This window comes from Leucoraja erinacea, chromosome 2 (genome assembly GCF_028641065.1).
Source record: "Leucoraja erinacea ecotype New England chromosome 2, Leri_hhj_1, whole genome shotgun sequence".
NCBI classification, from domain to species: Eukaryota; Metazoa; Chordata; class Chondrichthyes; order Rajiformes; family Rajidae; genus Leucoraja; species Leucoraja erinaceus.
In genome coordinates, this window is record NC_073378.1 from 131,371,804 (window position 1) to 131,395,978 (window position 24,175).

Below are 24,175 nucleotides of genomic sequence, written 5' to 3' on the forward strand. Positions count from 1 at the left end.
CCAAAGTTATTCTCTCGTACAATAACAGGTGGTTAAAGTTGTCTCCTCACCCGATGGTGTCTCTGACATTACCCAACCGTTAATATTGCACCAAGGGCTCCTGTTACATGACGGCATCTGTAGGGAGCAGGCAGCATATCCATTCATCTGTGATCTGTTATATCACTGGTTGTAACTCACTCCGAGGGTTTGGAGACTGCTGTTAGTAATGGACCTTTCAGTCATTATAAATGCATGGGATTCATTTCAAAGCCGCAGCTTCTTAAAAGCAAGACACACACGTATTGGCACTGGCAGGGAGCAGGAGCAAGAGCAAATGTCAGTACCAGTGTATTTTTATTTGGCATTTTTATATAGTAAAACAACCCATAGTTGGAATTTGGACAGTGTCAAAGGATACAGCAGAGTCTAGATCAATGGGACACTGGGACATGGAAAATGGCAGATGGTCAAGTCTGGACTAGTGTGCAGTCGCACTTTGGGATGCCAAGTGCAAAAGGGAAGGACATAGGAGATGGCAGGACCTGAGCGAGGAGCACTGATTTACAGAGAGATCTTGGGGTGGGGTCTGTAGCTCCCTGAATGTGACAACACAATTGGATATGGCAGTAAAAAAGGCACATCACACACTTGCTCTTGATTGATCAGGATGTTGCCTGTGGAAAGCTGTATTAAAATCTGGCTAGGTTGTGCTTGGACTAATGGTGTCCCATTACAGGAAGGATGTGGAGACTTTGGAGAGGGTGCAGAAGTGGTTGACCAGGATGTTGCCTGGATGAAAAGGTATCAGCTACAGGGAGAGAGGTTGCACAAGCTTGAATTGTTTTTGCCTGGAGCGTCAGACGCGGTTAGGTTTATCAAATTATGAGAGGCTTAAATAGTGTAGAACAATCTTTCCCAGGGTGGAATTGTCAAAAGACTAGAAGGCATATATTTAAGGTGAGAGGTGAAAAGTTTAAAGGAGATGTGCATGCAAGTTTTTGTTTTACACACGATGCTGGTGCCTGGAATGCACTGCCAGGGGTAGGGGTGGTGGTGGAGGCAGATACGATAGTGGTGTCTAAGAGGTTTTGAGGTAGGCACATGGATATGCAGGGAATGGAGGGATAGGCATCATGTGTAGGCAGGCGGCATTAGTTTAGATTGGCATCATGGTCAGCACAGACATGGTGGGCTGAAGGGCCTTGTCCCTGTGTTGTACTACTGTATGTAATCTCCACTTATAAATAGTGACACACTCATGGCCTTCCTTGAAGAATGTTTCTCACACATTTATTTTTGTGTGTAGTGGAGTCAGAGTCGTATAGCGCAGAAATAGATCCTTCGGCCCACCACTGATATGCTGCCCTTCATGTCCTTCTACAGTGATCCCACATTAGGACCGTGTGCTTCTATGCCTTGCCTATTTGTTTCTGTCTAAATGCCTCTTGAATGCAGTGATTGTATCTGATTCCACCATCTCCACAGATATCTCTCTCTCTTTCTCTCGCTCTGTTTCTCTCTCTCTTGTTCTGTTTCTCCCTCTTTCTCTTACCCCCCCTCCCCCTTTCCCCTCTCTCTCCTCTTATCTGATTCATGAGGATATTTCCTATGCATTGTCAGAAAGCTTCCCATATTCGCTGGACATAATCTGCATTGTGGACGATCTTTTCTGTGAATAAGCAAAGGATGTATCCTCAAGGAATGGGATGGGGGGGGTGAGAGTGAATAGGGAATGGGATGGGAAATGGATGTGAACGGGGAATATGGCCACAAGAAGTGGACAAAAATGAGGAATGGGGCTACAAGAGTGAACGGGGATGGGGGCCAAATTGTGGAATGGGATTTGATGAACAATTGGAAAATGGGAGTGAACAGTTGATGGGATGGGGGGGTGGGAGGGAATAAGGAATGGGAAGGTGGTGAGAGTAGGCATTATGTGGTGTGGGAGCAAATGGGGAATGCAGTCAAGGCAATTGAAAGTAAGTGGAAACTAGGGCCAGGGATGTGGAGTGAATGGACAGGGATAATGGATAATGGGTCGACAGGGAGAGTGACCACACAGGGAACACGACCATGCTGAAAGGGCAGCAGAGGAAGGGCACAGAGCCATGCTGGTTGGGTCAAAGACTCTGTTCCTCCGGATCTGTGAGCCAGTTTTCATTGAACTGTCTCCACACCGCTGGTTTCTTCTCTGGGCATCTGTCTGTCCATTCGTACAGAGATGGCGACATTCCACATGCACACACGATGGCTTAAAACACCAGTATAAGAGAGAGGGACCTCTTTGAAAGCATTTACCAACTGGAGATTTTCTTGCCCTGTCCTCTGCCTCGCTTGTGGCTTTGTTTCTTCCACACTCACTGGTGCACGGGAATATACAGACAATTACTCTCCCAAAACCAGGCATGGAACACCAAGGCAGGACTGACTCAAGGAATCCCTCTCCTGATCAACTAGGGAACCCAGATTAAGGAACAAGGAACTGCAGATGCTGGTTTACACCAAAGATAGACACAAAGTGCTGGAGTAGCTCAGCAGGTCAGGCAGCATCTCAGGAGAGCATGGACTTGACAAAAACAATTGACACGCATTAAGAGTATTGGCACATCTTCAATCAGTCTTGAGGCTGGTTTTGAGTGCCCAGCATCTCTCTGCCTTGGAAGGAGGTTAAAACCGTCACATATGGTTAGAACAATTCTCACACGGTAAACTCACAGATTAAAATGGGATGGTGTGTTAGTGGGTGGGTGAGCGATGGTGATGGAGGGAGAGAGAGAGCGAGAGAGAGAGAGAGAGAAAGAGAGAAAGAGAGAGAGAGAGAAGAGCGAGAAGGAGAGAAAGAGAGAGAGAAAGAGAGAAAGAGAGAGGGAGGGAGAGAGAGAGAGAGATCCCTGAACATTTACAGGGAGAGGGTGGCAGAGGGGTTGGGTGATCTCTGAAGCAGAGGGCTGAAGGGGTAGATTGTGAAGAAAGATGAGGGATGGGCTTGGGAGCAGGGCAGGTGGCTCCTGTGGTGTGTGATTCATGGACTCCCAGAGTAACGAGGCCAGGATGCCACTGCACTCTCCCCCCACTGTCCTTCCATTCAGCAGTCTGAACCCATACAGCACCCTTCCTTAGAAAGTGTCCGCAAGCAAGCATCCCCATCACCACTGCCATATGCACCGGTGTGTGTAGCTGGGAATTGGACAGGGCGGCAGGGTTATATACACAGTAAACCCGTTGTTAAAAGCACAGGCCAGGACTGAGGATCCCACACTCCCCTCTCCTCACACAGCCGATGGGTATATTCGGGGAGCTTATTTACAGTTTCATCAAATTTAATGCATTGTTTTCGCTCAAAATGTAACTGGTTGATCTTTACTCACACAGGAACCGATTTCTGCAGTCAGACATGTCACAAAAAAGGTAGGACAGCTATACCCGATTCCTGGCGGCATAGACAACTGTAGCCCTGCTTACAGCAGAACCCAGAGGTGTCAGTCTCTCCCGGGGAGCGAGCCAGAGTGGGCATTAGGGGGGGCACATTCCCCAGTATCAGCATGTGATCAACTCCCCCAGAGACTGTCATCTCTAGCTCTGTTTCCATCTCTCTCTCTCTCTCTCTCTGTCTCTCTCTGTCTCTCTGTCTCTCTGTCTCTCTCTCACTCTCTCTCTCTCTCTTCTCCCACACCATCACTCCCTCCCACCTTGTGAATTCTCCAGTACGGAGTCTATTCGGCAGCAAGCGTATCATGGTTTTGAGACTACAAGTCAAACATTAAGGTTAAGGAAGTTTCTTGGTTTCGGACAGGAAGGAGCAGGGTTTGAGAAGAATAATTTTCACAACGGCTCTTGATAGAAACTGAGAGTTTGTGTGACAGGGAATTTAAATCAACTAATCTCAGCTGAAGAGTAAGAACATTTAGTTCTTTCAGTGACAGGTTAGATGGAGGACAATGGTGAGATGAGTAGTGAAAAATGAACAGGTTACATAGAATCTGAAGCAAAACACAAAATGGTGGGGGGCCTCAGCGGTCCAGGCAGCATCTATGGAGGGAATGGACAGGCGACGTTGCGGCTTAGGATTCTTCATCTGGACAGACCCTTCATCAAAACTCTTGATCGGGTCAGTCCAGTTCAAGTGTCTCAACCTGAAATGTTGTCTGTCCATTCCCTCCACAGGTGCTGCCTGACTGCTGAGTTCCTCCAGCACTTTGTGTTTTGTTCAAGACTTCCAGCATCTGCAGTGCCTTGTGTCTGCATAGAATCTTAAGATGGTGCCCAACCTTCACTTGTGCTTTGCAAGCCTAACTCTCTTTGCTTGGTCTTTCCCCATATCTTTTCAACACTTATCCAGTCATAGAAGTGTGCTGCATGGAGACTGGCCCTTCGGTCCACCTTGTCATGCTGACCAAGTTGGCATTCTGGGACGCTCCCATTTACCGGAAATTGATCCCTATCCCTTCAAACCCTTTCTACGCATATATCTGTCCAAATGTTGTTTAAAGGTCATAGTCACGTCTGTTTCTATAGCTTCCTCTGGTAGTTCATTGCAGATACGAACTACCCTCCGAGTATAAACGTTGCCCCCGGGGTCTCTTTCAAATCTCCAGTGTGGTCTCACCAAACACTTGTACAGCTGCTGCATCATGATGGCCCAACCTTTGTGTCGACTTATAGTTAAAGTAATGGTTTCTGTCGGATTGGACACTGCAATAGTAAAATGGACACGCAGATCATGAAAGGGGCAACACGAGTAGACAGGGTGGTGAGGAAGGTGTGTGGTATGCTGGCTTTCATCGATGGAGGCATTGCCTACAAGTAGGTACATTATGTTATACTTCTACAAAATGTTGATTAGGCCACACTATTGTTTTGTTGAAGTCAGTCTCTCCCGGGGAGCGAGCGAGAATGGGCATTGGGGGGGGGCACATTCCCAGCATCATCATGGAATCAACTCTCCCAGTGACTCAGTTCTGATCGCCACACTACAGGTAGGATCAGATTGAGCTAGAGGTGGTGTCAAAAAGGTTCACAAGGATGTTGCCTTGTTTGGAGGGTTTGAGTTCTACAGAGAGATTGGATCAGCTGGGGCTGATTTCCTTGCAGCAAGGGAGACTGAAAGGTGAGATGAGAGAGGTATTTAAATATATGAGAGTCATAAACAGGGTAGATAGGTGGAGTTATGGGCCTGTCCCACTTAGGTGATTTTTCGGGCGACTGCCGCAAAATTTTCAACATGTTGAAAATTTTTCAGCGACAGTGGCGGCAATGTTTGTTGTCGTGGGTTGTCGCCAGGTGTCGTAGGTGAATTCCATTAAAGCTAGTCCCTGGCAGTAGCCTAACGAGCCCCCCAAGTGGGACTGGCCCATTAGGGATGTCTAAAACTAGAGCATGAGAGGGGAGGTCATTTATAGGGGATCTAAGGGCAAAATGTTTCACACCAAGAGTCGTAGGTATCTAGAATGAACTTCCAGAGGAAGCGGAGGCAGGAACAGGAACAGCTTTTAAGGGGCATCTGGACTGGTACCAGAATGAGCAGGGATAGAGGAACATAATGTGGGATTAGTGTAGCTAGACATGATGGCTGGCATGGATGCGCTGGGCTGAACGGCCTGTTCCTCTGCTGTGCAACTCTATGATTTAGGATCCAACTGGTGATGGTGCACAAAAAAGCTGGAGAAACTCAGCGGGTGCAGTAGCATCTATGGAGCGAAGGATATAGGCAACGTTTCGGGCGGAAACCCTTCTTCAGACTGATCGGGGGTGGGGGGGGCGGGGACAAGAAAGGAAAAAGGAGGAGGAGCCCGAAGGCTGGGGGATGGGGAGGAGACAGCAGGGGGACTGAGGAAGGGGAGGAGACAGCAAGGACTAACAAAATTAGGAGAATTCGATGTTCATGCCCCCAGGATGCAGACTCCCCAAACGGAATATGAGGTGCTGTTCCTCCAATTTCCGGTGCTGCTCACTGTGGCCATGGAGGAGACCCAGGACAGAGAGGTCAGAGACGGAGTGGGAGAGGGAGTTGAAGTGCTGAGCCACCGGAAGGTCAGCTTGGTTATTGCGGACCGAGCGGAGGTGTTCGGCGAAACGATCGCCCAACCTCCGCTTGGTCTCACCGATATAGATCAGCTGACATCTAGAGCAGCGGATGCAATAGATGAGGTTGGAGGAGATGCAGGTAAACCTCTGTCGCTCCTGGAACGATTGCTTGGGTCCTTGAACGGAGTCGAGGGGGGAGGTAAAGGGACAAGTGTTGCATCTCTTGCGGTTGCAAGGGAAAGTGCCCGGGGAGGGGGTGGACCGAGAGGGAAGGGAAGAATTGACAAGGGAGTTATGGAGGGAGCGGTCTTTGCGGAAGGCAGATATGGGGGGAGATGGGAAGATGTGGCGAGTGGTGGGGTCACGTTGGAGGTGGCGAAACTGACGGAGGATTACTGTTTGTATCTGACGGCTGGTGGGGTGAAAGGTGAGGACTAGGAGGACTCTGCCCTTGTTGCGAGTGGGGGGATGGGGAGAGAGAGCGCAGTGTTGCGGGGTATGGAAGAGACCCTGGTGCAAGCCTCATCTATGGTGGAGGAGAGGAACCCCCGTTCCCTGAATAATTAGGACATTTCAGATGTCCTGGTGTGGAACGCCTCATCCGTGGAGCAGATGCGGCGTAGACGGAGGAATTGGGAGTAGGGGATGGAGTCCTTACAGGAAGCAGGGTGGGAAGAAGTGTAGGCCAGATAGCCATGTGTCGATAGCCTGGTGATGGTGCGTTCAGTTCAGAGCCTTCTATTTTACGAAGGACAGTAATGGCTTGGAGAGGGTGCAGAGGAGATTACTTGGAATTATCCCAGCACAGGAGACTGGGGAAGTGATGTTTGTTTTCCTTACCGCAGATTAAGGAGATATTATACATGTGTTTGGAATTGTGATGCTTGTTGATAATGAGATTGTTTCTCATGGTGGTTAGTCAGTGACCAGAGAATACTGGCCAAAGGTGACAAGCAAAAGGATCGCAGTACAACAACATTTTGTACACTACGAGCAGTTGCAGTCTGGGATTCACTGCCCAGAACGACAATGCAAGCAGACCTGGCAGCAAAGAAAGAAATGTAATAAATAATGATAACTCTCGATTTACAGAGCCACAGTGAAAGGAGAGGGCTGAGGGGTGGATTTGAGAGCACTTCAACATTTCCAAACAGCCTCCATTGTGGTGAGATCCTCACTGAAACTAGAATGGGTACATGACAGCTTGAAGGAACAGAGGTGGCACACATCTGTACAGCACTGAGATTTATTTCTCTGATATCAATCACCCACAAAGAAATAGGATCCATTGACAGAAAATGTCCACCTGAAACTCCGATGGTAGACAAAAATGCTGGAGAAACTCAGTGGGTGAGGCAGCATCTATGGAGCGAAGGAAATAGGCAACGTTTCGGGTCCAGACCCTTCTAGGGTCTCGGCCCGAAACGTCACCTATTCCTTCGCGCCATAGATGCTGCCTCACCTACTGAGTTTCTCCAGCATTTTTGTCTACCTTTGATTTTTCCAGCATCTGCAGTTCTTTCTTAAACCTGAAACTCCGATAATCTGCTCTCTGATTGTTTGGAAATACCGCTGGGTTTAGCATGTGGCTCATCAGGTGATGTTCCCCACACTCCCATTAAACTCGCCATGGCCCCGTTTCCACACTGTTTAAGCTCTCCGGGACCCCATTTTCTGCACTACATTTGCAGTTGCCAGACCACTGTTTCCGCACCTCATTGGACATGCATCTTCTCCCTCCTCCCGTTTCCTGGGTGTGTACATTATCAATGGAGGCAAACAGCAGATGCTGCAACTCTGGAATTAAACAAAGAATGCTGGAAATACTCACTGGGTCTGAGGTCATTTGTTAGGAGAGAAGTGTGTTTACATCTCGGGTCAGTGGTCTCTCTGAGGAAGGACATTCCTCGACTAATTTGAGGAAGGACATTCTTGCTATTGAGGGAGTGCAGCGTAGGTTTACAAGGTTAATTCCCGGGATGGCGGGACTGTCATATGCTGAGAGAATGGAGCAGCTGGGCTTGTACACTCTGGAGTTTAGAAGAATGAGAGGGGATCTCAGTGAAACATACAAGATTGTTAAGGGCTTGGACACACTAGAGGCAGGAAACATGTTCCCGATGTTGGGGGAGTCCAGAACCAGGGGCCACAGTTTAAGAATAAGGAGTAAGACATTTAGAACGGAGACGAGGAAACACTTTTTCTCACAGAGAGTGGTGAGTCTGTGGAATTCTCTGCCTCAGAGGGCAGTGGAGGCGGGTTCTCTGGATGCTTTCAAGAGAGAGCTAGATAGGGCTCTTAAAAATAGCGGAGTCAGGGGATATGGGGAGAAGGCAGGAACGGGGTACTGATTGGGGATGATCAGCCATGATCACATTGAATGGCGGTGCTGGCTCGAAGGGCCAAATGGCCTCCTCCTGCACCTATTGTCTGCTGTCTATTGCTGCCTGACCAGCTGAGTACGTACAGCTTTTTGTCTTGTTTTTATTTGAGGGGTTAGCAAAGCAGCTTAAAATTCTCTTTCAGATCTGATACTCAGTCTAAAACACATAGAAATGCACTTTATACCCCAGGTGTTTGCCTCACTTACTTCTACATGGAAATTAGAGCTGTATTGTGTGGAAACAAGCCCTTAAGCCCACCTTGTCCATACCAACCATGTTGCTATACTGGAGTAATACCACATGTCTGAATTTGGCCCACATACCTCCTTCTTATCCATATATCTGTCCAAATATCTTGTAAAAGTCATAATTGTATCCGTGTCTATAGTTTCCTCCGGCAGCTTGTTCCGGTTACAGTCAACCTTCTGAATGATAAAGTTGTCCCTGAGGTCCCTCTTAAATCTCTCTCCTCTCACCTTAAGCCTATGCCCTCTAGTTTTAGAATCCTCTATCCTGGGAAAAAGACCGTGTTCACTTTATCCCCCTCATGAACTTGTACATCTCAATAAGATCACCCACTCAGCCTCCTACAAAGTCCCAGCTTATCCAACCTCTCCCCATAAGCCCCCAAGTCCAGGTAATATCTAGGCGGGTCTCTTCTGCACCCTTTCCGATTTTTGACTCATGGAAACATGAGAAGATGAGGGAACATAAGTTTGATTTAGTTTACTGTCACGCGTACTGAGGAACAGTGAAAAGCCTTTGTTGCATGCTGACCAGTCAGCGGAAAGACAATACATGATGTTGGGCAAAATGTAACATTCTCTGCTGATCTATTACATACAGGGACATTACAAAGAGGTGTCTGATCTTTTACCAGCTTGGTTAGTATGACAGTTCGAAGCATATAGACTCCAGCAGTCGCCAGCTTATCCATTGTCCAAAGCAGTCTGTGCCTTAATTCAGAGCGAGCTTTAAAATGATGTAGAGTACTTGGATTTAGTGGTTACTTTACCAGACTCGTAACCCAAAAGCATGAGTTTGCTCATTTGAAGATTTGACTATTTAAAAAGTAGCAGTCATCAGTAAATGTGTTTGTACAGTCTCCTCAGCAATTAGCAATGGGTGCAGAGAGTCAAGGTGGGGATGGGTAGATATTTGCTCAGGGAAGGTGCCAAGGGATGGACTGAACAGGTAAGCAGACTCAAGCCCTCTCCTTGTGCCTGTTCCCACCCGTCCCATTTCCAGCCTGTCCATGTCAGGCTCCTTGTTGCTTTGCTAATTCACCCCCAGACTGTCACCCAGCACAGCAGCAGTGGCAGCTCACCCTTACACGGGCATCGACTCAAGCCTCTACCCTCTATTTATGACCAACTCTCTGTTTATACAAAAGAGGACATCTGGTGAGCGTTTGACGGCACTGGGCCTGCTGTGCCTGCTGTACCTGCTGGAGTTTGGAAGGATGAGGGGGAACCTCATTGAAACGTACCGAATAGTGAAAGGCTTGGATAGAGTGGATGTGGAGAGGATGTTTCCACTAGTGGGAGAGTCTAGGACTAGAGGTCATAGCCTCAGAATTAAAGGACGTTCCTTCAGGAAGGAGATGAGGAGGAATTTCTTTAGTCAGCGAGTGGTGAATCTGTGGAATTCTTTGCCACAAAAGGCTGTGGAGGCCGAGAGTGGATATTTATGGCAGAGATAGATAGATTCTTGATTAGTACAGGTGTCAGAGGTTATGGGGAGAAGGCAGGAGAATGTGGTTTGGAGGGAGTTTGGAGGACAATTAAATTGACTCTGACTCTGACTCTCTGACTCTGAGAGATACAGTGCCCTCCATAATGTTTGGGACAAAGACCCAACGTTTATTTATTTGCCTCTCTACTCCACAATTTGAGATTTGTAATAGAAAAAAAATCACATGTGGTTAAAGTGCACATTGTCAGATTTTAATAAAGGCCATTTTTATACATTTTGGTTTCACCATGTAAAAATTACAGCCGTGTTTTATACATAGTCCCCCCCATTTCAGGGCACCATAATGTTTGGGACACAGCAATGTCATGTAAATGAAAGTAGTCATGTTTAGTATTTTGTTGCATATCCTTTGCATGCAATGACTGCTTGCTGTCTGCGATTCATGGACATCACCAGTTGCCGGGTGTCTTCTCTGGTGATGCTCTGCCAGGCCTGTATTGCAGCCATCTTTAGCTTATGCTTGTTTTGGGGACTAGTCCCCTTCAGTTTTCTCTTCAGCATATAAAAGGCATGCTCAATTGGGTTCAGATTGGGTGATTGACTTGGCCACTCAAGAATTGACCATTTTTTAGCTTTGAAAAACTCCTTTGTTGCTTTAGCAGTATGTTTGGGATCATTGTCTTGCTGTCGAATGAACCGCCGGCCAATGAGTTTGAGGCATTTGTTTGAACTTGAGCAGATAGAATGTGTCTATACACTTCAGAATTCATTATGCTACTACCATCAGCAGTTGTATCATCAATGAAGATAAGTGAGCCAGTGCCTTCAGCAGCCATACATGCCCAGGCCATAACACCCCCACCACCGTGTTCCACAGATGAGGTGGTATGCTTTGGATCTTGGGCAGTGGCTTCTCTCCTCCATACTTTGTTCTTGCCATCACTCTGATATGTTAATCTTAGTCTCATCTGTCCACAAGACCTTTTTCCAGAACTGTGGTTGCTCTTTTAAGTACCTCTTGGCAAACTGTAACCCGGCCATCCTATTTTTGCGGCTAACGAGTGGTTTGCATCTTGCAGTGTAGCCTCTGTATTTCTGTTCATGAAGTCTTCTGTGGACAGTGGTCATTGACAAATCCACACCTGAAGAGTGTTTCTAATCTATCGGACAGGTGTTTGGGGATTTTTCTTTCTTATAGAGAGAATTCTTCTGTCATCAGCTGTGGAGATCTTCCTTGGCCTGCCAGTCCCTTTGCGATTAGTAAGCTCACCAGTACTCTCTTTCATAGAAACATAGAAATTAGGTGCAGGAGTAGGCCATTCGGCCCTTCGAGCCTGCACCGCCATTCAATATGATCATGGCTGATCATCCAACTCAGTATCCCGTACCCGCCTTCTCTCCATACCCTCTGATACCCTTGGCCACAAGGGCCACATCTAACTCCCTCTTAAATATAGCCAATGAACTGGCCTCAACTGCCCTCTGTGGCAGAGAGTTCCAGAGATTCACCACTCTCTGTGTGAAAAAAGTTCTCCTCATCTCGGTTTTAAAGGATTTCCCCCTTATCCTTAAGCTGTGACCCCTTGTCCTGGACTTCCCCAACATCGGGAACAATCTTCCAGCATCTAGCCTGTCCAACCCCTTAAGAATTTTGTACGTTTCTATAAGATCCCCTCTCAATCTCCTAAATTCTAGAGAGTATAAACCAAGTCTATCCAGTCTTTCTTCATAAGACAGTCCTGACATCCCAGGAATCAGTCTGGTGAACCTTCTCTGCACTCCCTCTATGGCAATAATGTCCTTTCTCAGATTTGGAGACCAAAACTGTACGCAATACTCCAGGTGTGGTCTCACCAAGACCCTGTACAACTGCAGTAGAACCTCCCTGCTCCTATACTCAAATCCTTTTGCTATGAAAGCCAACATACCATTCGCTTTCTTTACTGCCTGCTGCACCTGCATGCCTACCTTCAATGACTGGTGTACCATGACACCCAGGTCTCGCTGCATCTCCCCCTTTCCCCATCGGCCACCATTTAGATAATAGTCTGCTTTCCCGTTTATGCCACCAAAATGGATAACCTCACATTTATCCACATTATACTGCATTTGCCAAACATCTGCCCACTCACCCAGCCTATCCAAGTCACCTTGCAGTCTCCTAGCATCCTCCTAGCATCCTCCTCACAGCTAACACTGCCCCCCAGCTTAGTGTCATCCGCAAACTTGGAGATATTGCCTTCAATTCCCTCATCCAGATCATTAATATATATTGTAAATAGCTGGGGTCCCAGCACTGAGCCTTGCGGTACCCCACTAGTCACTGCCTGCCATTGTGAAAAGGACCTGTTTACTCCTACTCTTTGCTTCCTGTTTGCCAGCCAGTTCTCTATCCACATCAATACTGAACCCCCGATGCCGTGTGCTTTAAGTTTGTAATCTCTTATGTGGGACCTTGTCGAAAGCCTTCTGGAAGTCCAGATACACCACATCCACTGGTTCTCCCCTATCCACGCTACTAGTTACATCCTCGAAAAATTCTATAAGATTCGTCAGACATGATTTACCTTTCGTAAATCCATGCTGACTTTGTCCAATGATTTCACCATTTTCCAAATGTGCTGCTATCCCATCTTTAATAACTGACTCTAGCAGTTTCCCGACTACCGATGTTAGACTAACTGGTCTGTAATTCCCTGTTTTCTCTCTCCCTCCCTTCTTAAAAAGTGGGGTTACATTTTCTACCCGCCAATCCTCTGGAACTACTCCAGAATCTAAAGAGTTTTGAAAGATTATTACTAATGCATCCACTATTTCTGGAGCTACTTCCTTAAGTACTCTGGGATGCAGCCTATCTGGCCCTGGGGATTTATCAGCCTTTAATCCATTCAATTTACCCAACACCACTTCCCGACTAACCTGGATTTCACTCAATTCCTCCAACTCCTTTGACCCGCGGGCCCCTGCTATTTCCAGCAGATTATTTATGTCTTCCTTTGTGAAGACGGAACCAAAGTAGTTATTCAATTGGTCCGCCATATCCTTGTTCCCCATGATCAACTCACCTGTTTCTGACTGCAAGGGACCTACATTTGTTTTAACTAATCTCTTTCTTTTCACATATCTATAAAAACATTTGCAGTCAGTTTTTATGTTCCCTGCCAGTTTTCTTTCATAATCCATTTTTCCTTTCCTAAATAAGCCCTTCGTCCTCCTCTGCTGGTCTCTGAATTTCTCCCAGTCCTCCGGTATGCTGCTTTTTCTGGCTAATTTGTACGCATCATCCTTCGCTTTGATACTATCCCTGATTTCCCTTGTTATCCACGGATGCACTACCTTCCCTGATTTATTCTTTTCTGTTCTTTCTTGTTAATGATGTTCCAAACAGTTGATTTTGGTAAGCCTAAGGTTTGGCTGATGTCTCTTTAACAGTTTTATTCTTGTTTCTCAGTCTCATAATGGCTTCTTTGACTTTCATTGACACAACTTTGGGCCTCATGTTGATAGACAGCAATAAAAGTTTCCAAAGAAAGACTGGAGGAAAGACTAGGTGCTGAGAGCTCTTGTATACCTGTACTAAGGAGGCAATTAAACTGAGCAATTACAAACACCTGTGAAGCCATGTGTCCCAAACATTATAGTGCCCTGAAATGGGGGGACTATGTATAAACACAGCTGTAATTTCTACATGGTGAAACCAAAATGTATAAAAATTGCCTTTAATAAAATCTGACAATGTCCACTTTAACCACATGTGATTTGTTTCCATTACAAGTTTTAAATTGTGGAGTACAGAGGTAAATAAATAAATGATGAGTCCCAAACATTATGGAGGGAACTGTAGGTCAGCCACGATTGAATGGCAGAGAAGACTTGATGGCCGACTGGCTCCTATCACTTATGACCTTCTGCTCACTTCTGCTTCTGTTCCGATCACTTGATAGGGACAAACTTGAATGGGGCATCTTGGTTGGCATAGATGCGTTGGGCATAGAACTCCTAATAGTACAGCAGTAGAACAGGCCCTTCGGCCCACAATGTCCATACCAAACATGACGCTAAGTTAAACTAATCTCCACCACCTGCATGGGATTCATATCCCTCTATTCTCTGCACCTATTTAAAAGCCTCTTAAACGCCACAATCAGATCTGCCCCCAGCACCACCTTTGGCACTCACCACGGTGTATAACGTTTGCCATGCACATCTCCTTTAAACTCTCTGACCTTAAAGCTATGCCCTCTAGTTTTTAGACATTTCCACCCTGGGCAGAAGGGTCTCTTTTCTGCACTGTATGACTGTATGAGAAGGGAGAGATTTCGAGTCATTGTTGCAGTTGGCTGGACTGCTCAGTATATTGTGATCCGTGGACAGGGAGTGTTGGAATATGTTTTAATCCTTCCGTTCACTTCTTTCTCTCACCATACTGCCTTCTCTAAACTCGAGAGATCTGTACCAATGCTGGGAAAACATTGAGGACAGGATTCATCTATACCTGGAACGACAGATTAATCAAAGCTAGTCAGCACAGCTTTGACACAGGGTGATCCTGTCTAGCCAATTTATTGATTAAAGTGAGAAGAGATTGTGGTGAGATCAGTGCAGTTGGTGTGGTCTACACACTCAGCAAGGTATTTGACAAGGTCCCACATGGAAGGCTGCTACAAAAGCTTAGAACCTACAGGGACCAGGGCAAGTTGGCAAATTCCAGTCAAATCGAGCAAAAAATACAAACTGCTGAAGGAACTCGGTGGGTCAAGCAACATCTGCGGGGTTAAAAGATTTAGTCAAAATGTCATACAGCACAGAATCAGCTGACTCCTTTGACCCACATCATCTACGCTGCCCAAGAATTGTTGATGTTTCCACCCAAAACCGTTTCCACATGCAGGGTCTTGACCCGAAACGTCAACGATTCCTGTACCACACAGATACTGCTCAATCCGCTAGGAGCCAGATTGCAGCATCAGCAATCTCCCGTATCTCCAAATCTGGCTTGGTGATAGGGGGCAGAGAGTGAGGGTCAGGCATGTTCATTGCAATCACACGGATTGGCACAGACCCCCTTACTGTGTGTTGATTGCTGGTTAGATGGGGCAGAGATGGCAGATGGAATCTGATCCTGATAAGTAAAGGATTAGTTTGGACGACAGGAGTAAGTGTGAACTGTACTGGCACCCCATGGATTCACGACCCACCCATCCTTGCACTGATTCCTTTTCCTGCCATCATGTCACAGTCCCCCCTGTTATTTTTCACATCTTCCACCTTTCGCTCCCTCTCCTCCTCAGTGTAACCCAGTGTCACGACAATTAACAGGTTGAAAAAAATTCCAATTGATCAGTTGGTGAGATGAGCAGAACAAAATGAGCTCAGTGGGTGGAGTGTGATGGTGTGTTGGAGGGTTATAATTCAGTCTGGAGGCTTGTGACCAGTGGTGCTACAGAGATCGGTGCGGGGCCCACTCTTGTTTGGTTGCTATATTAACCTTTAGCACGAGAGCATTATTAAATGTGGTTAGTAAGTTTGCAGATGACACCAACATTGGAGGTGTGATGGACAGTGATGACGATTGTCTATGATTACAACAGGATCTAGAAGTGTGGGCCAGGAAATGGTCGATGGAGTTTAACTCCGACAAGTATGAGGTGTTGCATTTTGATCAGATAAACCAAGGGAGGACTAAGATGGTGGGGGCCAGGGGAGTGTTGCAGAACAGAGAGTCCCAGGCGTACACAGATCCATGAAAGTGGCGACAGAGGTGAACAGCCTAGACAATAGGCCCACGTGGCTGGCAGTTTAGGAGATAAGTTTAGAGATAGAGCATGGAAACAGGTCCCTCGGCCGACCAAGTCCACGCCTCCACCACCACCCCTGGCAGAGCATTCCAGGCACCCACCACTCTGTGTAAAAAAACTTTCCCCACACATCTCCATTACACTTTGCCCCTCTCACCTTAATGCTATGATAAACCATACTAGATGAACTGTACTAATGAGAAATATAAAAACAGACAATGAAAGCTTAGGCTTACGAGAATGATCCCAGGATAACAGATGATAAGCGTTTGATGGCACTGGGCCTGTACTCACTGGAGTTTAGAAAGATGAGGGGAACCTCATTAAAAATAGTCAAGCTTGGATAGAGTAGATGTGGAGAGCATGTTTCTACTAGTGGGAGAGCCTAGGACCAGAGGCCATAGCCTCAGAATTAAAGGACATACCTCTAGAAAGGAGATGAGGTGGAATTTATTTAGTCAAATGGAGTGAATCTGTGGGCGCAACTGTGGAGGCTTGCAATAGATATTTTAAAGGCGGAAATTGACATTCTTGATTAGTAAGATATCAGGGGTTATGGGGAGAAGGGAGGAGAGTGGGATTGAGAGGGAAATATAGATCAGCCATGAGTGAATGGCAGAGTAGACCTGATGGGCCGAATGGCCTAATTCTGCTCCTAGAACTTATGAACATGAACTTATAAATGGGAAGAGAGAACCCAGAGGCTGGAGATACTATTTATGCGGAGCAAGGGTGTGGCATAGGGTTTAAACAGATGAATTGCAACAGTCTGTGTGAAGATACAGCAAACATCCCATTAATACTGAATAATGCTGAATAACATCATCGCTAATGGATTAGACTAATGGGCAGAGACCTGGCCCAACGCCTTGCATCCTACGATTCAAAAAACGCTATAGAGGTGTATGAAATATAATAGGGTCAATGTACTCCCCCCTCCTCCTCTCAGGGTACAGGAATCAAGAACCAGAGGGTAGACACAAAATACTGGAGTAACTCAGCGGGTGAGGCAGCATCTATGGAGAGAAGGAATGGGTGACCTTTTTTGTCGAAACGCCACCCATTCCTTCTCTCCATAGATGCTGCCTCACCCGCTGAGTTACTCCAGCGTTTTGTGTCTCCCTTCGATTTTGTCCAGCATCTGCAGTTCTTTCTTACACAAGAACCAGAGGGTATAGGTTTAAGGTGAGAGGGGAATAATTTAACGGGTACTCAAGAAGCAACCTTTTCACACAGTGGGTGGTGGCTATACAGAATGAGCTGCTGGGGGAGGTAGTTGTGCCAAGTAGAATAATAATAATAATAATAATAATGTTTAGAAGGACATTAGGACAGGTTCATGGTTAATTGAGGGATATGAGCCAAACATGGGCAAATGGGATTAGCTCAGATAGGGTATATTGGCCAACGTCCTGTTTCCATGCTGTATGAATCTAAGTTGCGACAGAGATAATGGATGTATCGGTTACATTCTTCCAAAATCCTTCCAATCTGGAGAAGATTGGAAAACTGTGATGCCCTTGTTCAAAAAGGGCAGATAACCTTAGGCCAGTTGGTCTAACGTCTATTGTTAGGGTGAAGGAGATCAGAGAACGCAAAACAGTGCAGAAATAGGCCCTTCAACCCACTATGTCAGTCAAATGTTAATCTCTGATCCACTCATCTCCTTTCAACATTGCACCTTTCGGCCATGCCCTCTAGTCTTTAACAATCCTACCCTGGGGGAAAGGTTCTGACTCTACCCTATCTAGGTTGCCTTGCCCATTTCCGTTAAAGTATTAGCAGGACATTTGGAAACCCGTAATCTGATTAGGCAGAGTGAGCAGAGCTTCATGAAGCTTCACAGCTCATGTCTGGTCAATTTATTAGAGTTCGAGGAGGAAGTTTCAGTCAGAGTGGACTGAGGAGAAACAGTAGATGCAACATATTTGCACACCAATTAGGTCTGAGATGAGGAACAAGATTTGAAAGTCTTTGGAGTTCCTGTGCCAAAAATCTCTGGAGACAAAGATTTTGAGGAGAGGGTGGGCAGTGGACGAGAACAGTTGGATCAACCATGATCCAATTGACTGGCATGCAGGTTTGAGGGGCTGAATGGCCCTAGTCTTTTCCTGTGGTGTAGTGGGTCACCTGCCTTGTCAGTGGATGTACAAAACCTTTGTAGAGAATAGGGATATGTCCAGGGCACTGAGATCTCTGCTGCCCAGTAGACCATGAGGTGGGGGCAGGGCATGAGTCATTGTCTCGAACACTCTCCTTCAGACAGCTGGCTGTCCCAATGCACGAGGCCTGGATCCTGAAATAGTTTAGTTTAAAGATACAGTGTGGAAACAGGCCCTTCGGCCAACCATGTCCACGCCGACCAACTTTAGTTCTATCCTAGATATTAGGGGCAATTTGCCGAAGGCAATTAACGTACAAAGCTGCTGGGAGAGGTAGTTGAGCCAAGTATGTGGGTGGAAACAAGAGCCCCCGGAGAAAACCCACGCGGTCACAGGGAGAAAGTACAAACTCCGTACAGACAGCACCCATCGTCAGGGAAATACCCGGCACTGTGAGGCAGCAACGGTGCTGCCCCAAATAGGTCCATGTGCTCTTTATTGGGCGGTCATGGTCAGGATAGGAGCATGATTGTAGAGGCTGTTGACACAAGTCCAGGGACCTGGCCACATTCTGCCCACCAGGTTGTCCAGCAGCATCCTCAGTGCGACACCTCTCCACACTGCCAGATCTTGGTCAGTGGTCGAGGATCAAACGTAACATCCCATAAACCACGCTGGCATCCTCATGATCCATGGCTTCAACCACTGGTGCCCTTACCTGTCTGTCACTGGGTCACCACCCTGCCTATCATCTTTCACATCTTCTGTCTTTTGCTACTACCCCTCAGTAGAACGCGGTCTTGATCTAAGTCTAAAGAGGCCATGCGTCTCAAGAAGGGTGCCTACCCTACATGGCATCTATGCACAGAACCCGCGGAGTTCCTCCATCACTTGTGTTTTTGGCTTGGTCTTTAACTTTGCCAGGTGGGGCACAAGAGGGCCGAATGGTCTAATTCTCCTTATGTACTTATGAGTAAGAGGGGCTCCTAATGAACTGCTCCAGCCTGTGTGATATCACTGAGAGTAGAGAAGAATGATTGGCAATGGGGAGAAATGTTAAAAAGATGTCCTCACCATCCCTCCCACTGTCTTAAAGCCGTTCGATACCCGAGGTGAGGATGGTTCCCAAGCCCCGGTGCTGATCCCCCACTCAAGTGCACGGGTCCCAGAATGTGTGAGCACATTGTCCAGTTGTTTTGTGAGTGATTTGTAGGGGCAGGGACTACGTGCTTTACGTACTGTTGTTTGTTTCTCCTCTCGCCCACCCCCTTGTGCAGAAGTTCAGTTCCGGCCCTACCGAACAGACGACTTCATCACCAGGCTGTACTACGAGACGCCCCGCTTCACGGTGCTCAACCAGACGTGGGTGCTGAAGGCACGCGTCAACGACTCCGAACGCAACCCCAACCTCTCCTGCAAGCGCACCCTTTCATTCCAGCTCATCCTCAAGAGCAAGGTCAACTCGCCCATGGAGTGCTCCTTCCTCCTCCTGAAAGGCCCCTACGACGATGTCAAAATCAACCCTGTCATCTACCACTTTGCTTTCACCAACGAGAGCAACGAAACAGACTACTTGCCGCTGCCTATCATAGACTCAGTCGAATGCAACAAACTGCTCGCGGCCAAAAACATTAACCTGAGGCTCTTTATATTTCAGATACAGAAGTAAGGGCGGTGGGGACTTGGGGAGGGGTGGGGGAGGAGGCAACAAGAACAGAGTGGGCACCATCGAACCATAGTACCTCGAAAAAGCCAGCCAACACCAGTCAGTAGTTTAAACACAAGAAGAATCCTTCACAGAAAGGGACAAAAAAAAAACAAACAAACCCCCCAAGAAACAAATATCTACTCACTGCATGTGGTCGTGACTACCCGGGACTGAGAGTTACTGTTGTTCAGAAGCCTCACTCACGTACAACGGGTGTTACGGGAGGGAGAGGAAACATGGAGTGTCTGCATGGAGTCCAGCGGGGTAAGCCATCTGAGCAGCGGTCAGTACTGAGCCTGCAGTTCAGTGGCAAACTGTGCATCCTACACACCCCCCCCGCGTCACCCCATCGTGCCCAGTTGTCTCTGTGTGTGGGGGGGGCGTCATTGCCTGTCCCCTTTACATCACCTTCCCCCCTCCCCCCCCCAGCTCCCTGTTCTCAGTGCCAGCGGTCTGGGGTGCTCCACACCACAGCCTCCTCCAGTCACTTCTCCAAGGACAAACGGAACCAAAAAGACCCAGTGCCAGACACTTTGTGGTGTGGTGCTCGAGAAGGAAAGGCAGTACACTACACTCAAGGGTGCAGGCACAGAGTGGGGGGGGGGGGGGGGGATCACCCAGCTAACATTGGAATCCCAGAGAACACAGCACGAACAGAGGCCACTTGGCCCCTCCTGACCATGCTGGCAGTCAATAACCAAACAGATTTATCCCACCTCCAGCTCTCCGCACCCGGCAACAGGCAGTCCAGGGACTCTCTAAATACAACCAGGATCTCTGTGCTACCACTTTCTGGCACAGCTTCCAACCTCCTTGTCCTCTGGGTGAGGCAAGTTGTTCAGCATCTTCCATTTAATCCTTTTATATATTACTGGAAATCTCTGCCCCCACCACCCTCCTTGGTTTTTGGGAAATAAATCCTTCCTGTGCACCCTGTCTCGATCACTCAGAACTTTCCTCAGTTGCATTGAATGGCCCAGCCTGGTGGTGAAGATGCAGACGGATAGATCGTTCCCAGTGACCAATGGGAGCCACGGCCCCAGTTTCACTGCAGTGTCTGGCAGCCCAAACACACAACGCCAGGCCGCACCCTGCCCAGCACATGGAGGCTGGGGACAGGGCAGCCCAAACACACAGCGCCAGGCCGTACCCTGCCCAGCACACGGACGCTGGGGACAGGGCAGCCCAAACACACAGCGCCAGGCCGCACCCTGCCCAGCACATGGAGGCTGGGGACACTACGGCCCAAACACACAGCGCCAGGCCGCACCCTGCCCAGCACATGGAGGCTGGGGACAGGGCAGCCCAAACACACAGCGCCAGGCCGCACCCTGCCCAGCACATGGAGGCTGGGGACACTACGGCCCAAACACACAACGCCAGGCCGCACCCTGCCCAGCACACGGACGCTGGGGACACTACGGCCCAAACACACAGCGCCAGGCCGCACCCTGCCCAGCACATGGAGGCTGGGGACACTACAGCCCAAACACACAGCGCCAGGCCGCACCCTGCCCAGCACATGGAGGCTGGGGACACTACGGCCCAAACACACAGCGCCAGGCCGCACCCTGCCCAGCACATGGAGGCTGGGGACACTACGGCCCAAACACACAACGCCAGGCCGCACCCTGCCCAGCACATGGAGGCTGGGGACAGGGCAGCCCAAACACACAGCGCCAGGCCGTACCCTGCCCAGCACACGGACGCTGGGGACAGGGCAGCCCAAACACACAGCGCCAGGCCGCACCCTGCCCAGCACATGGAGGCTGGGGACACTACGGCCCAAACACACAGCGCCAGGCCGCACCCTGCCCAGCACATGGAGGCTGGGGACAGGGCAGCCCTAACACACAGCGCCAGGCCGCACCCTGCCCAGCACATGGAGGCTGGGGACACTACGGCCCAAACACACAGCGCCAGGCCGCACCCTGCCCAGCACATGGAGGCTGGGGACACTACGGCCCAAACACACAGCGCCAGGCTGCACCCTGCCCAGCACATGGAGGCTGGGGACACTACGGCCCAAATACACAACGCCAGGCCGCACCCTGCCCAGCACACGGACGCTGGGGACAGTGCGGCCCAAACACACAGCGCCAGGCCGCACCCTGCCCAGCACATGGAGGCTGGGGACAGGGCAGCCCAAACACACAGCGCCAGGCCGCACCCTGCCCAGCACATGGAGGCTGGGGACAGGGCGGCCATAAACTACAGTCAACCAACTCGGCCGTGAATGCCCCTCACCCTGGACACACGGTATCCTGAACAGTCGCACCATCCCCGACGTTGGATTTCATCCAACCTACAGCGCACACGCATGCTGTCGAGGCGCTACCATCGTTCCTCCTCCACCCAGGCCACAGCCCATCCCTCTTCGTCCCACCCTTCGGTAGAGTATTCTTCCCCTTCTCCCCAGTAAACCCACCTGCCAGACCCGACTCTCCTCACCTCTCCCTTTGGGAAGGAGCTCCACATTCCCACCCCTGTCCAATGTCCCCAAGTAGATTCATCAGTGGATGTCTGATATTTATGTCCTCTTGCCCCCCCACTGATGGACATATTCCCTCTGTACGCCTGGTGAAAGCCCGTGTAGCAATCTCGATGACCATGATAAGGTCACCTTTTAACTGCCTCTTTTCCAGAGGAAAGAGATCTAATCTGTTCAGCTATTCCCGACAGCCGAAACTTCTCAATCACAAAACGCTTTAACGCCACCTCCAGTTGCATAGAGCGATACTTGAACACATACCAATTCCACATTGTCACTGCGTGGCGAGCCCTTACCCTCCTTTAGTAGTGATTCTGGACAGTTACACAGGAAGATGTCCTTACCCTGACTATACAATGGCTCAGTTGGGTGTCCTTGCCCTGACTGTACACTTACACAAGGACTGACCCTGGGTAATGTGCACAGGGAAGTGAACGCCTAGTGGCTCTGTAAGGATCCGTCACCACACTGAACGGACGGTCCCTCCACACTATTATCGCAACGACTGTTGTGACTCGCACTTTAACCCTCCCACATCCTGCTGGCCAGACTAGAACTGTGTACAGTTGCACAACGGGCGGTTTTAACTGGCCCCTTTAACCCTTGTCCTGCTGATTGAACTGAAACTCTGAACGGTTAAAGAAGCAAATGTGACTGAGGCTTTGGGGTCTTTGTCTGGTACCAAAACAATATTGTTGGTTCTTACCATTTATTTTCTGTACCCACTTGTATTGTATAGTTCAAATACCATAAAATCTAGATTATAATTCGCACCAGTGTATAAATCACTCAGCCTACATCCGATCACCATGAAAACTGTACAGTCAATGCATCTGAGTCGCTGGATATTTGGATATTTTAGCTGTCTATGTAACCCAACCTTTGTCTCTGTACTCAACATCTGCAAGCTGCTTCTCACCAAGCCTCAGCACCCACAGCGCAAACAGAAAGAAACAGAAAACATCGAGGGAGGCTCGTTCCTGGGGGTCAGACATTGGGGACAGCAAAAGCTTTTCACTGTATCTCGGTACATGTGACAATAAACTAAACTGAACTTAACATTTCACACTCAGAGGTGGAGCTGGGGCGGGCACTGCCAGCTATTTATCTTCAGGGAGAAGGGTTTTTGTCAACTGCCTGCTGCCGGAATGCTCTCCAGGGGCCCCTTCTAAAGCTCTGCCACAGTATCACGCGGTGGGAAGATTGGCTGATGAACCGGTGTGGACAGTGGGAGGACAGGTTCCGACCCGAGCTCCTGTTCCGATACCCACCACATCTTTAGGGAGCTGTGAGGGTGTCAGGAAATGAATGCGATCAACATGTATAGGATGGGTTACATTTAGAGGGGTATGTACCAAACACAGGCAAATGGGGCTAAATCGGGTAGACATCACGGTTAGCATGGCGGTTTGGCCGTAGGGCCTGTTTCCATGTTGTCTGACCTCTGCAAGTTTTAACAGAAGGATAGCCAAAGCAGTGAAGAATGGCTCTGCAGCAATACTTAAGATACTGTAAATAGCTGTTTATAAAGCACTTCATTATCTTCAGCGGTTGTCCACCTAAGATGAACCAGACCTGCTCAGCATGCGGCTCTGGCTGGTGTAAGCAAGGCTTATGGCCGGGGGAACCCTCCCCTTGGGCCCGTACATCACTGACTCCACATTGGCCTCGGGCTGGGATCTCTCAGGCCCCACCACTCCCCAGGCCTGTCCTGGACCACGCAAAACATAAAAAATAGGTGCAGGATTCGGCCCTTCGAGCCAGCACCGCCATTCTATGTGATCATGGCTGATCATCCAAAATCAGTACCCTATTCCTGCTATTTCCCCATATCCCTTGATTCCGTTAGCACAAAGAACTAAATCTAATTCTCTTGAAAACATCCAGTGAATTGGCCTCCACTGCCTTTTGTGGCAGAGAATTCCACAGATTAACAACTCTCGGTGAAAAAGTATTTCCTCGTCTCAGTCCGAAATGGCCTACCCCTTATT

At 48.5% G+C, this 24,175-nt stretch overlaps 2 protein-coding genes across 4 annotated transcripts in view; both read left to right on the forward strand.

Moving 5' to 3' along the window:
- zftraf1 (zinc finger TRAF-type containing 1) overlaps nt 1–19,668 on the forward strand; it is a 122,080-nt gene extending 102,412 nt beyond the window's left edge. The window contains exons 4-5 of one of the 3 annotated variants that reach the window (XM_055665365.1): nt 3,355–3,390; nt 19,263–19,506. In XM_055665365.1, coding sequence (XP_055521340.1) covers nt 3,355–3,390; nt 19,263–19,358 — 132 coding nt within the window. In that variant the 3' untranslated portion in view covers nt 19,359–19,506. Of the gene's footprint in view, nt 1–3,354; nt 3,391–19,262 lie in introns of all 3 variants that reach the window. The other 2 variants (XM_055665352.1, XM_055665358.1) reach the window with 2 other exon arrangements.
- A 1,049-nt stretch (nt 19,669–20,717) lies between these two features.
- On the forward strand, nt 20,718–21,929 carry LOC129706071 (adhesive plaque matrix protein-like). Its single transcript, XM_055650043.1, has one exon. It carries the CDS (start codon nt 20,718–20,720, stop codon nt 21,927–21,929), a length of 1,212 nt encoding a protein of 403 aa, XP_055506018.1.
- The last annotated feature ends 2,246 nt before the right edge of the window (nt 21,930–24,175 follow it).

What these genes read in the sequence shown, in the direction of transcription:
- LOC129706071 (XM_055650043.1), top strand. Translation starts at nt 20,718, where the DNA reads ATGGGAGCCACGGCCCCAGTTTCACTGCAGTGTCTGGCAGCCCAAACA.